Source organism: Sebastes fasciatus, chromosome 4, assembly GCF_043250625.1.
Source record: "Sebastes fasciatus isolate fSebFas1 chromosome 4, fSebFas1.pri, whole genome shotgun sequence".
Classification (NCBI taxonomy): domain Eukaryota; kingdom Metazoa; phylum Chordata; class Actinopteri; order Perciformes; family Sebastidae; genus Sebastes; species Sebastes fasciatus.
The window spans coordinates 2,184,560-2,199,118 of NC_133798.1; the positions used below are offsets into that span (position 1 = coordinate 2,184,560).

General features: G+C 40.5%; 1 protein-coding gene across 1 annotated transcript in view; it reads right to left on the minus strand.

Moving 5' to 3' along the window:
- Window positions 1–14,559, minus strand: part of LOC141766924 (spondin-1-like) — a 191,647-nt gene that overhangs the window by 11,383 nt on the left and 165,705 nt on the right. Inside the window, exons 12-14 of the mRNA XM_074634131.1 lie at window positions 8,845–9,015; window positions 6,002–6,169; window positions 4,639–4,797 (exon numbers count right to left, since the gene is read on the minus strand). Coding sequence (XP_074490232.1) covers window positions 4,639–4,797; window positions 6,002–6,169; window positions 8,845–9,015 — 498 coding nt within the window. The remainder of the gene's footprint in view (window positions 1–4,638; window positions 4,798–6,001; window positions 6,170–8,844; window positions 9,016–14,559) is intronic.

Sequence of the window (14,559 nt, forward strand, 5' to 3'; positions counted from 1 at the left end):
CTTAACACTATTATTCTTAAAGATAATACTTTTATATCTTATTTTTCCACTGAATTTAAGGCATTTCTGTCCATCAATTTACAATCTTCGAATAATCCCTCAATTCTATGGGAAACTTGCAAAGCCTATGCAAGAGGGTTGATCATATCATACTCTACAACTAAGAGGCGCCAAAAACTTAAAGAGCAAAAATCCTTAGAGAGCAATTTGTCAAATAAAGAAAAGATGTATATCAGCTCTCCATCACCTTATTTATGGCAAGAAATTTCTGCTCTTAGATCAGCTATAAACTGTCTTCTTACTAAAGATGCAGAGAAAAAAATTAAGTATATTAAACAGAGCTTTTATGAATATGGAGATAAACCAGGGAAATATCTTGCATACCTGGCTAAAAAACGAGCAGAGTCCCAGTCTATAGCAGTGATTGCGGATGCTGAGGGCAATAGGGTATACGAAAACAGACTGATAAATGACAGCTTCAAAGATTTTTACATAAATTTGTACTCTTCTGAACAGACAACTGACGCACCTCAATTGATGGAAGACTTTTTTGCTCAGATTAATCTTCCAACACTATCAGAAGAACAGGAAAGTTTTCTTAACAGCCCCATTACAAGAAATGAAGTAGCTAATGCCATCAAAAAGCTTCAGAGTGGGAAGTCGCCAGGGCCTGATGGGTTCTGTTCTGAATTTTATAAGGAGTTCCAAGACTTACTTTTGGAACCGTTACTTGAAATGTTCAATCATTCATTTTCTATTGCAGATTTGCCACAGACTCTTAAAGAGGCTAACATATCACTTATCTTAAAGAAAGGGAAATGTCCTGAATCCTGCTCATCCTATAGGCCGATATCTCTTTTAAATGTGGACAGAAAATTGCTTTCTAAAATTTTAGCTACTCGTTTGGAGGACCTTCTGCCCATATTAATTAAAGAGGATCAAACTGGCTTTATAAAAGGCAGAAACTCAACTAACAATGTCAGACGTCTCATTAATGCTATTCAGGCCTTTAAACAAAAATCTATAGATGGTCTGGTACTTTCGCTGGACGCAGAGAAGGCATTTGACCGAATTGAGTGGCCTTTTTTAACTTACACATTAGAAAAATTTGGTCTTGGTAATAATTTTGTGAAATGGGTTGAAATCATTTATAATGATCCTCAAGCTGCGGTTATGACTAATGGACTTAGATCAGAGTATTTTAGTACACATAGAGGAACTAGACAGGGCTGCCCTCTATCGCCTCTCCTGTTTGCATTGGCCATTGAGCCACTGGCTGAGGCCATTAGAAGAGAGCCCTCTATATGTGGTCTGCAGGTCGGAGAGATATGCCATAAGATAACATTGTATGCTGACGACGTCCTAGTTTTTCTAACTGACCCAGAGACATCTGTTTCAGCCCTCATTAAGGTGATTAACATGTTTAGCAAATTCTCTGGGTATAAGATTAATTTAAACAAATCAGAAGCTATGCCCCTGGGTACTCTAACTACTATACCTAATACGGTCCCATCCTTCCCTTTCAAATGGTCCCCTGCAGGTTTAGTCTATTTAGGTATTTTTATTACCCCATCATTTAATCAGTTGTATAAAGCCAACTTTATCCCTTTATTTGGTAAAATAAGGCAAGATTTAGAGCGTTGGAACTCACTTCCTGTTTCTTGGTTAGGACGTATAGCCCTGATAAAGATGAATGTGTTACCTAGGCTACTTTATCCCATTCAAATGATTCCCATATTGTTTTCGAATAGGGTTCTTAAAGATTTGAATAGCTGGCTCAGCTCTTTCATATGGAGCAAACGTAGACCTAGACTCAAAATGTCAGTTCTACAATTGCCAGGTTCAATGGGTGGTTTAGACCTGCCAAATATCAAAGTATACCAGCTGTGTGCTCACCTGAGATTTATATCTGAATGGGTGAAAGATGAGGCATCTTCTGCTTGGCTGAACATTGAAGCATCATTGTCCCAGCGTAGACTACAGGATTTATTATTTTTTAAGAATTTTAAGGACATAAGAAATAATTGTATAAATCCAATAACAATCAATGCTTTAAAGGCATGGCGATCAGTCCGTCGTCTGGAGGGGAGGTCCAAATTAACTTCCACATTTACCCCAATAATAAACAACCCTGAATTTTTGCCAGGGATATTGGATTCTGGTTTCCGACAATGGAACAATACAAATATTACAAAATTGGGAGACTTACTTTCAGATAATAGTCTCATGTCATTTGAACAATTGATAAAGGAATACCAACTCCCAAAACAAGATTTCTTTCGGTTTTTACAAATAAGGCATTATATCACTAAGAGTACAACCATTATAGATCATCCTGAGGTGTCTGCTGTTGAGAAAATGCTGTTTCAACGACCAACAAAGGTGTCTCTGAGTTTGCTATATAATGTAATGAATGGCAAGTATACTACAAATACACAGAGGATTAGGAGTGTGTGGGAGAAGGAACTGTCAGTAACTATTAATGATGAGACATGGGACGATATTTGGAGTCATGCCAAAAAGATATCTATCTGTACCCGGATGAAAGCAATCCAATTTAAAATTATACATAGAATACATATATCCCCTAATCGCAGGCATTTCTTTGACCCCTCACTTTCTCCTCTGTGTCTCAAATGTAAAACAGAAATAGGTACCTTAACCCATTGCCTTTGGTCGTGTCATAAATTACAGAAGTACTGGTCTGAAATATTATGTCAAATGGAAAAGATATTTGATAAGGATTTAGAAATGAATCCAATGTCTTTGATTTTAGGAATCCCAAGTACAAATATAATTACTGCAGCCAACAAAAGGTTATATAACATTCTTACATTTGCTGCTAGAAAAAATATACTACTACAGTGGATCAGTGATAAGGATCCCTCTGTACAAGGCTGGCGAAAAGTGATATTTGAGATGGTCCCTTTGGAATATCTGACAAATATTATACATACCAAAGTAGATCAGTTCCATAATATCTGGCAGCCCTATCTGAATTATATTGGACCCGAACTCTCTTCCATTATCTTACAAGGAGTCTCTTGAACATTAACTCATATATCCTGTGACTTCCCTGCACTATGGACTATTTCCTATGACCTCCTATATACATTTTTTTTTTTTTTTTTTTTCCTTTATCCTTATTGTGTTTGTGAAAATAGGAAAACCCAATGAATATATTAGTGGGAAAAAAAAAAAAAAAAAAAACACCAACAGTTGTGGAGTGGTATAAACTGATATTTGAGCTAATATCAATGGAATATCTAACATACAGATTTAAATGTAAAATGGGTGATTTCTTTAAGACTTGGACATCCTTATTTAAATATGTTGTTGAATTAAAAAGGGTCTGATAGATTGCAATATTGAAAATTCGCCAAAGGGCCATTTTTGGGTCGTAGGGCGAGATATTTATTTGTTGACTTATTTATTTTGTTTTGTTTTCTTATTTTTCTTAAAATGTTTTGTTGCATCAGTGTCGACTGCGATAAATTGTAACGGACTGAGCGCCTCCTTATCCCTATACATATACATACATAGATGCTTTGATTTTTCAAATATATATGTGATTGTGTACAATCATCTCTTTGAGTATATTAGGTGCTATGTATACTGTGTGTTAGGGATCTAAATCTGGTGTTTAGTTATTGTGACCAATGTGTGCTGATTTATTGTTGGTTTTGTCGGTGTTTGTGTTTAAAAGCATAATAAAAATATTGTGAAAAAAAAAAAAAAATCATGGGTCATAACAGCGCTTAATTTGGCTGAATTATAAAAAGCAGAAGTGGTAAAACGAAGAGCCTTTTGGGAGCCGAAAGAGCCGCCTCTTCTTGGTGAGCTGAGCCAAATGATCTGGCTCACTTAAAAAGAGCCAGAATTCCCATCACTACAACCCACATCTCAGGAAACAAGCAGGTATCAGGCCAGTTAGGGATAGCAATACAAGCTGTCAGATAACTGGACGGGTTGTAATTAGGACTGTCAAAGTTAACGCAATAATAACATGTTATGAAAATTTGTTTTAACGGCACTAATTTCTTTAACGCATTAACGCAACTTGTGATCTTTAGGTTGTAGCGGCTCCATTTTAAAGCTATAGTGAAGATACTGGTATCATATGAAACTAGAAAACCTAATGAATCCATCGGTACCAACCATAAATAATGATCCAAACTTACACTACATTTTGGCGAGGAAAAACTGGCATGGCCATTTTCAAAGGGGTCCCTTGACCTCTGACCTCCAGATCAGTGTATGTAAATGGGTTCTATGGGTACCCACGAGTCTCCCCTTTACAGACATGCCCACTTTATGATAATCACATGCAGTAGTGGCAGCATATTTGCCCACTCCCATGTTGATAAGAGTATTAAATACTACAAGTCTCCCTTTAATCTCCCGAGAACAGATAAAAAATGTGTAATTAATTGTGATGACATTTTTGAATGGATTGACAGCCCTAGTTGTCAGTTTCTGGAAAGAAGTTCAAGTTAAGGTGAATGCACCTGAAATGCCCATTTCCATCATACTGAATGTACAGCACAGTAATTCCAGTCGTTCAAGGTTGCCTCTCTGGTTTACCTCTCTATGACCGTTAGGAGTGAAAAGAATTTGTGTTGTACTTCATGTACTTACAGCAGTCGGGCAGCATGCACTTCTCTGTCTGCTCCAGCTCCTCAGTGCACCCGGCAGGATCAGACTTCAGCATCCGCTGACGTGTTCGTAGGCCCCGCCCGCACGTCACACTGCACTCAGTCCAGTCAGACCAGGGAGACAGCATGCAGGGGATGGTATCTGCAAATACACACAAGCACAACAATACTAAATAACATACTACAGTTAGTGCTAGTTATCAGGTTAAACTCTCTGTACTTTACATGATAAAGCTCCAACCTGATTCATACTCATGTACAGTATCTGTGCAAATCTCATCAATTTGCTCTTTCATTACAGTGAACTGAATGGAACTCAACCCGGATTAAGATATATTGGTATCATATGACTACAACACCTAAGGAATAGATTGGTAACAACCATGTCATACTAGCTCAGGGGTCTACAACACGTCGCTCGCGAGCGACCAATAGCTCGCTCAATAAGTCGCTCGCTAAAGGTTCAAAGAATATGTAATCAGATTTGATAAGACAATGTCACTTGGTAAACCTAAGTTTCTATCCAATCCAATTCACAGACATCCTTTCTGACACAAACTGCTTATTTGCCAATCAGCTGTCAATTAAACGAGTTATGCTGCTGCCAAGTTCGGTTACATCAGTGACGCCGTAACATTAGGAGATGTTAGCAGGCTAGCGAGCACACACCGGATCTGACAATGACGGCGGAAAATAGCCAGGCCAAGAAAAAGCAACAAAAACATGCTATTTTCATAAGGAATAGGAAACGGAGTTTTATTTTCACGAATGTGAATGACAAGCGTGTTAGTCTCATTTGCGGTGTGAGCGTGTCAGTCAGTAGAAGATGTAACATCGAGCGCCACTTCACCAAAGTCCACGGCAACTTTTCACGGGACTAGCAGTCTTAACAGAGAAGGTAAAGGAGCTGAAAACAACTTTAGGTAGCAGGCAGGCAATCCCGGCTGTATGGGTTGGATCTGCTGCGGTAGTGGGTCAATCACACATCGCATTAAATTGAAGAAAGCTTGTGGTGATTTGCTGCGACCAAAACCATACAAATAGTCTTTTTTTTCTAGATCTGGGCACAAAAAGGATTGGTTGCAGGTATCGTTTGATTGGAGAAGTTAGAACTGGATTATCTCAGTTGACACCTTAAAGGTATTGAGTACTAATACACAGCCGTAGTCACAGTGACTTTTGACCTTTGACCACCAAATTGTAATCAGTTCATCCAAGTGGATGGACGGACGGACAACCCGAAAACATAATACCTCAAGCCACAGCTGTCGCCGGCGCAGAGGCATAAAAAATGTGTAATACTACAATACCATAGAAAGAATGGAAAGGAAATAAATATTACTTACGGCATTCTGGCATCATGCATTTCTCCACTTCTGCCACCTCGGTCTTACACATTGATCCGTCTATGGGAGGCATCTTCACCATGCGCTCACGTCTTCTCATACCCAGGCCACAAGTGACGCTGCAGGGGTCCCACTCAGCCCACTCAGTCACCACACAGCTGCTGGGTGCTGTAGAGAATGACACAATGCAAAAAAACACAATATCAATATACATGTCAGTATTTCAGTATTCGCCAAGTTCCACCACAAAGATATCCAGCTTTCAATTGAAAGTCAAATCAGTTGCTCCATTTCAGAGAATGTTTATCATCATCATTATCTATCTTTAGATAATCAATCATATTAAAGGGGTCATTTTTTAAGTTTCAAATTATGAGACAAAACTTTTCCTCTTAGACCAGGGGTCAGCAACCTTTACTATCAAAAGAGACATTTTAGGCAAAAAAAAGAAAAAGAATATGTCTGGTAAATAACACGTAAAATTGCTACTTTAGAATATTATGACTTTATTCTTATAATATTACGACTTTTTTTTCTCGTAAACCTATGACTTTATTCTCTAAATCTCAGATTTATTTTTTTTCCTCAATGTGGCCCTAATACTCCGTCGTACCATCGTACCATAGACCTAAAACAATAATAAATAAAAATGAAAATGTAAATAAAAAACAGTTATTCATTTCCATTTTTATAAATCCACAGGGAGCCACTAGAGAGGAGCTAAAGAGACGCATGTGGCTCCAGAGACACAGGTTGCAGACCCCTGTCTTAGATGGAGCAAATATTAATGATTGAAATGTCATTTTAAAACATGGAAATAGATAGGTACATGAAAATGTGGCGCAATGTCTAAAATTGTAGCAGCCTTTGTCAGAGGTGAGTCCAGGCCATGTGCTAACTGAACAGTGCTTGTTAAGATCAGTTTTGGCAGCTCTTATCGCCAACCAACTCGCTCTCACTATGTCACAACCTCAAACCTGTTAAGTATTTTTGTGATTCTGAAAAACGATTTAATCTGAGTGTTTTATTTTAAATCCTACCTAACATTGTGTGACCTCTGCTCTAGAGAGGTGCTATATAAATAGTACATAATATTATATGAAAAGTGCAGAAGAAGTACACACTAAAAGAAGAAATACTACAAATAAATAAATAAATATGTGTAAAATATACTCCATTACAAGTCAAATTCATACAATCAATTTTTACTCAAGTAAAAGCAGCATCTGAATGTTTTTTACCATTTATTTATCTGCTCAAAATGTACCTTAAAGGGAGATTTGTCAAGTATTTAACACTCTTATCAACATATATAATAAGAACAGATATGAACAGATATGCTGCTTTATGCAAATGTATGTATTTATTTATTATTGTAAATCAATTAACACAAAACAATGGCAGATATTGTCCAGAAACCCTCACAGGTACTGCATTTAGCATAAAACAACATGCTCCAATCATAACATGGCAAACTGCAGCCCAACAGGCAACAACAGCTGTCAGTGTGTCAGTGTGCTGACTTGACTATGACTTGCCCCAAACTGCATGTGATTATCATAAAGTGGGCATGTCTGTAAAGGGGAGACTCGTGGATACCCATAGAACCCATTTACATTCACATATCTGGAGGTCAGAGGTCAAGGGACCCCTTTGAAAATGGCCATGACAGTTTTCCTCGCCAAAATTTAGCAAAAGTTTGAAGCGTTATTTAACCTCCTTCATGACAAGCTAGTATGACATGGTTGGTACCGATGGATTCATCGGGTTTTCCTAGTTTCATATGATACCAGTATCTTCACTCTAGCTTTAAAACCGCTACAACGTAAAATTCAAAAGTTGCGTTAATGTGTTAAAGAAATTAGTGGCGTTAAATCTAATTTTCGTTAACTTTGACAGACCTAACACATTTATAAACAACTACTACTTATAGCTTATGAAAGAAATGTAGTGGAGTAAAAAGTACAATGTTCCTCTCTGAACTGTAGTGGAGTTGCAGCACAAAGTAGCATCAAATGGTAATACTTGAGTAAATGTACTTACAGTAGTTACTTTCCACCACTGATAATGCAGTATATGCTCTCGAAGCTAGAATACAGTAAAATACTGTGATTGAATTCTAGTCAGCAGGAAATTTTAATTTCATTAAAGGATAACTTCGGTACTTTTCAACCAGGACCCTATTTCCCATGTTTTTGTGTCTCAGTGACTAATGGGGAAAACAATTTTTAAAATTGGTCAGGTATTGAGTGAGAGCACTGCGGCCTCTAACGCCCGGTTCAGACTACACGATATCAGCCCGATTATCGCCCGACACGGCCGTCGTAGGGAACGATAAATGAGTGTCGTGTGCAAAAATCGATCCTCGTGTAGTGTGTCATAGTACACGACAACCGACGCCACGTCTGGGACCGCCAGCATCACACACAATGCTTCTGGCGCCATGATTGACAGTTGCTTCATCCGCCTCCCCGATGACGTCTGAACTCACGCATGATTGTGGAATACGACGTGCCGTGATTGGTCGTGGTCATACGTGTAGTCTTGCCAGTCACCCGACCGAGACGCTGCAAGAGTTTATTGCGCTGCGATCGTTAGATCTGACATGGTGACCATCGTCAAAGACAAAAATATCCTGTAGTCTGATCCCGGCATAAACGGGCTGCTATGAAATCCTTCGGTGCATTTGCGCACCATCCATGTGCGTGCACTAAAAGTGCTTGTTTTTGCCACTGACAGGCTCAGATTGTTATTACAAGTGTGTGACAACATTATGGACAGGATCCTACAGAGAAATCAAACTTGTTTTTCACAAATACACACAGCAATACAATAAGACTCACAGCATTCATCGTTGACGACACACTTCTCCGTCTCCTCGGTTTGGAGCTGGCAGAGCGAGCCGTCCTCAGGATACTGTTTGACATATCGCTCCCTGGACCTCATCCCCATCCCACAGGACACGCTGCAGGCCGACCAGCTGATCCACTCTGACATCATACACGTTGACGGCTCTGACCAGCGGGTAAAGAAAAAAACAAGTAGCAACAGATGTTATTCGAAGAAAATCATTTTTCATTTTTCTTTGCTAGGTTATTTTTAGTTGTGCATTTGTACCTGAGCTGTTTTAAAAATGGGATCATAATTTACAGGTGCAGTTGCCTTGTTGCTATTCCTCATTGCAACCAGTACATAAGTAGGTCCACTGCTGGAGTTGCCCATTCATTTCAGTGAGGAATATACATTCTGTCTCTCTACACATGCAGGGTTCCTACACATTTTACATTTCAAATTTCCAGACATCTCAGTAGATTTTTTCAGACCATATTTGACTTGCGGTGCATTGGATGCTGACAAGACTAGAGTGCTTCGGCGCCTCCACCATGGTTGAGATGACAACCGATTTTGCACAAAGTTTGTTTCCAGCTTTCCTTTCCCATTTGGAATTGTTAACCAACCAGGCATTGCGTTTGGGATTGTCAAGCCAGCCCTCGGAAAACTTTTACATTTACCCATTGTGGCCGTTCAGTCCACAGCCCTATTCAGAAAGTTGGACAATGTTCCACAGTCAAACATCTTGCACTAGGTGAAAAAAATTATGCCGCCCCTTCTATTAGCAACATACTTGCCAACCTTGAGACCTCAAAAATAGGGAGGATTACGAAATTTAAAGGGACTGTTTGTAAGAATCAGAAATGTCTTGTTAACAGCGACACCTGTGGCCGTTAAGTCAACGAAAGTCAGCCTCCTGTTGCTCGCGCTCGTGCTCGCTCTACATAGACATAAACGAGCATCGCTCAAAACAGTGAGGTGACACACGTCAGCTAAAAGCACAATATCACTCTATATTTCAGCTGCTTGGCAGTAATGTTAGCTGACCAGACGAAGGTCTCTCCATGAATCAATGCTGATCCTAGTGTTGGCTTTTCCCGCCTCAGCCTCCCGACCGCGGCCGGAGGGAACAGGGGAAACGCCGGAGTTTTGGTCGGAGACGATAACGTTTCTCTCTGCGGAGCCCCGTCACTTCACAAGACACGGGAAACCTCTGTTGGTCTGGAGGAGCTGCAGCAGTTATTTCTGCACAAACATCCACTGTACATTCACTAGATATTCTCAGAGCTAAACTAACTCTTCTGCAGTGTGGAGTGAGCGAGCATGCACGTGAGGTAGAGCGAGCTGAGTGAGAACGAGCGCGGTGTGTGAGTGAAGGCAGGCAGAGGAGCAGAGAAGCAGAGTTCAGCAGAGACTCCGGTCCTGGAGACCAAAGCTACGGTCTCCCCCGCGTCCACCGACCGCGGCCAACACCGTTTAACAGACGGGCTTCACAGAATTTTTTTAGTTTTAGAGACTTTGTTTCCTGCATTCTGGTGACTTTTAAAGAATGAACATAAAATAATAGGCTAAGTGCACTGCGATAGCATTTTTAATCTGATACTTTTTATTTAAATGTTAATTCTCAGGAAAGAAGACAGAATAATTGTGCGTGATTCACGCGTCGGGCGTTCACACCAGCTGCATTTCAGCTGCGTGTCTGCTGCGTTTCTGCTACTGCAGCCCTTTCTTTCTACATAGTTTTGCCTTTTAATGGCCATTTCATTTCATTATAAATATCATTTATATTTATTTTAGACAGAGAAAGGTTAAGAAACGTGTGGTAATTTGTAAATAATAATAATAATCTACAATTAAAACTCCGTACTATATTCATTCATGGAGCTCTCCAAGTCACTGCATGTTCTAGAACACTGTCCGGCACATATTTCAGAATAAAAGCCTTGTGTTAACATATAAAGGAATTCTGTCCACAGAAAAAAATGCTTCAGGGCTTTTATTTTGAAATGAAAGCAGGAAGTGTTGCTTTAAAAATAAGTCTTTACTTTTTTTTCATCTCTGTAACATATTCTACAGATAGACATTGAAACTGTAGTGATGTAGCTGGTATTATGTTAATATACAGTCAATAGATCACCTTCACTGTCTGTTGCTGCTGTGACATGTGCATGGCACTTGTCAAAAATAGGCGAGACCTCTTTTCTCTAGAAAAGACGCAGCTGAGATGCGCGTGAGTCTCACGCGGGCAGTGTGGCTGCTCTAACCTGTTAACACGGACGCCGAAATAAAAAACAAAAGGTAACATAGCCGCCACACGCTCCTGACGTTCCTGGTGTGTCCGGGCTGTCAGTGGCGCATGAGGCCAAAATGGCTCGACTTCCACCTGGAAAAGTAGCCGGATCTTCCGGCGATCTTCCGCATCCATTGGGCCCATGGGGCAGGCGGCTCGGTCTCATGACTCAGTCACGGGGTCACAACTGTCACGCTGTCGCCATGGCTTGTTAACTCCTCCTCCCAGCCCTCGCTCCAGACTCGGTCTGGGTCTCATTTACATGAACGGACGAAGGAAATAACTCTGGATTCAGCTATCAGTGAATTTTACAACTTTTAGGACCTCATGATTTAAATAAGGACTATTAGAGTGTTCATACTGGTGAGTTGATTCACCTCAAAATAAATGATCCTCTGAGTCTCTTTCCCAATGGAAGTCTATGAGGAAAAGTCTTTTTGGGCCCAATGGAAATCACGTGACGGACACGGAAGTTGTAGTACCGCCGTTTGGCCGCTATGAAAGTTGGCATCAACGATCGACGCTCTTCCTGGGGGCTTGAACTGGCCAGGCAAGCTGAGGTGAGCTGAAACACTGGTCCCAGTTTGACATGTTTCACAATCACAAATGACTGAGCCAATCAGTTTCAACGAAAAGAGGATCAGTCCAAACTGAGAGGGGCCGCTGGTATCCCCCCCTCAATGTTGAAAGTATTAGATTGACCCAGTATGACAGGCAGCTTTCCGCTCTGTGCTGTCAGCGTGCAGTTTTTGGTTACTTTTTATTATTATTATATTATTATTTTGCTCATAATGAATAGTTGGCCCACATTTCATCGCCCTTGGTAATTGCCTTGATCACCAATATGGACGCGACGGCCCTGGCTGTGACGTACAGGCGTAGAGGCAGATCTGCATAGGAGTGTGCGTTCGGTCACACGCCGTAGCCTAGTTCTGCTTGTATGATCACTTTACTTTTAGAAATTCTGAATTTTACATTTTAGAAAACAGAATAGGGGCAACAGTCCATCCATCCGTCCATCCATCCATTATCTGTAACCACTTATCCTATTCAGGGTTGTGGGGGGGCTGGAGCCGATCCCAGCTGACAGTGGGTGAAGGCGGGCTACACCCTGGACAGGTCTCCAGACTATCACAGGGCTGACACATAGAGACAGACAACCATTCACACTCACATTCACACCTACGGGACATTTAGAGTCAACAATGAACCTAACCTGCATGTCTTTGGACTGTGGGAGGAAACCTGAGAACCCGGAGAAAACCCACGCTGACACGGGGCAACAGCCTGGAAACAGACATGTTTTCCATACTTTCTTTTCTTTTATCTATACTTATCCAGACCTGGAAATTACTAAAAATCAAATTCCATACTTCTCCACAATGCGTAGGAACCCTGCACACCAGAACTCTCTCTAACAGCTGATTGGATTTCAGTCTGTTAAATCGTCTCAAAGTTGAAGGTGCCATTTTCGAAAAGCTCTTCCTCAGCTTCAACTCTCTTTTAATAAGGCAACTAGCCTGAGGGACGGTCCTATTCACAGCCTGGGCCTGAGGGAGTGAAAGTCAATATGTATGACCCCGGCTTGTATCAGCTAAAGAGTGAACTGCAGCTTCTCTAGCTTAACAAGGTTCCACTCTGGTGTATTTTATCACTATTAGCCAGCATGGCCTATTCGTCACTTACAATGTCTCTATACGAGTCTAACTGCCCTTTACCCATGTTACTGCCTTCAAACACCTCTGGCTCCTGAGGGCCCTGGTGCACATATTGAAAGTGAGAAAGAGAATAAAGAATAACATTTTATTGAGAAATTATACATTTTTCTTTGACTGAGACACTGACTCTCTCTCACTGTCCGCCCTCCAACAATCTGAGGACAGCATTGCTTACCGGCTGTGGCCTAATAAAGCAGAACTAAGTGAATCATTAATAAGAGATACAGGTATATCCAGCTCGGACGAGGCCTCCAGAGAGCCAAAGTGTTTCCCAGGAATATTAATCATCCTGGACGTCATCCCCCCCGTCCTGCGCCAGCACGACCCCGCAATTATCAATCTCCCCGCCGCACGCTAACGGAGCGCTAAATGAAAACAAAGGAGAGATGCTCGGGAACAAAAAGCTATCTGTGTTGCTGTCTGATATTTGGATAAGAAGAGCAGTGACGGGTGTGTGTGTGTGTGTGTGTGTGTGTGTGTGTGTGTGTGTGTGCGTGTGCGTGTGCGTGTGCGTGTGTGTGTGTGTGAGAAGCTCCTTCAGCCTTGAACAGTCTGAGCTTCACTCGTCCGATGACTGCTATAAATCCTGAGAGCGAGGGAAGAAGAGTGAGGAAGGGGGAAGACAGACACGACTGTGCTGCCTCTCAGCATTTGTTCCAAACTGACAACTTCACTGGAAATTGGACAACAGCAGACACCTGGGGTCTTTTGCGCTTATGTGTGTTTGTCGAGGGATCGCGGGTTGTTACTCGGAGTAAAAGAGCATCAAACTGACAACTGACAAACCAGAAAGAAAAGTTTCTCCTTTGACAATAACAGAGAGAAACTGAGAGGACTAGGAAAAGCTCATTTGTTTCAAACACATCTGTCTTCAGCTTTGATACTTGGATTACAGTGAGTTTATGCTTTGTTGTGGTCGATTGTGTCTTTGCATCTACACTTGTGCAACATACACAATCCTCATGTTGCCCCATATTCACTTTTCACAACAAAGAACGGTAACACTTTACAGCTCTGCAAATTTCATGGTAATGAGTTGATATATTTACATCAAAATTTATCAAAAATGACTTTGTTATAAACATTATTTAATAATTATATTCCTCTATTTCCCAATAGCTGGTAATTTATTTAATACATTTCCAGGAAAAGAATAGAAAGTTAATCGATATGCTTTATTTCCATGTCTGCTGATAATAATTATCAAATAACTTATTTGAAATTTCTTAAATAACTGAACCTGAATCATGACATCAGCTACCAGGTTACATTAGTGTAGACAATAAATCACACAATGGTGAGATCTGTGCCTGATCAGAAGTGTCTTCTATAAGTGTTGGTTTTCCACCTCCGATGAAGAGCAGCCGCTTCTCAAGCCTCAGGGCCCTGTTTCAACCATTAGATGATATTTTAGCATATCATTATTTAATAATGTTTATAATAAAGTCATTTTCTACACATTTTGAGGTAAATCTTGGGGTAATTTGGCAATAATTCCAAAGAAATTTCAAATAGATTACTTGCTAATTATCACCGAATTACCGTGAAATTTGCAGACCTGTAAAACGAAGTGTTACCCAAAGAACTATCAAAGTTAACATGATAATGACGCCTTAATTTGATTTGATTGACAGCCCTACTAAGAACACATGGTGCATTGATTTATTTTAGTCAATGATAAACACAATCAAAACCTGGTTCAAGCATCCTGGATGCTC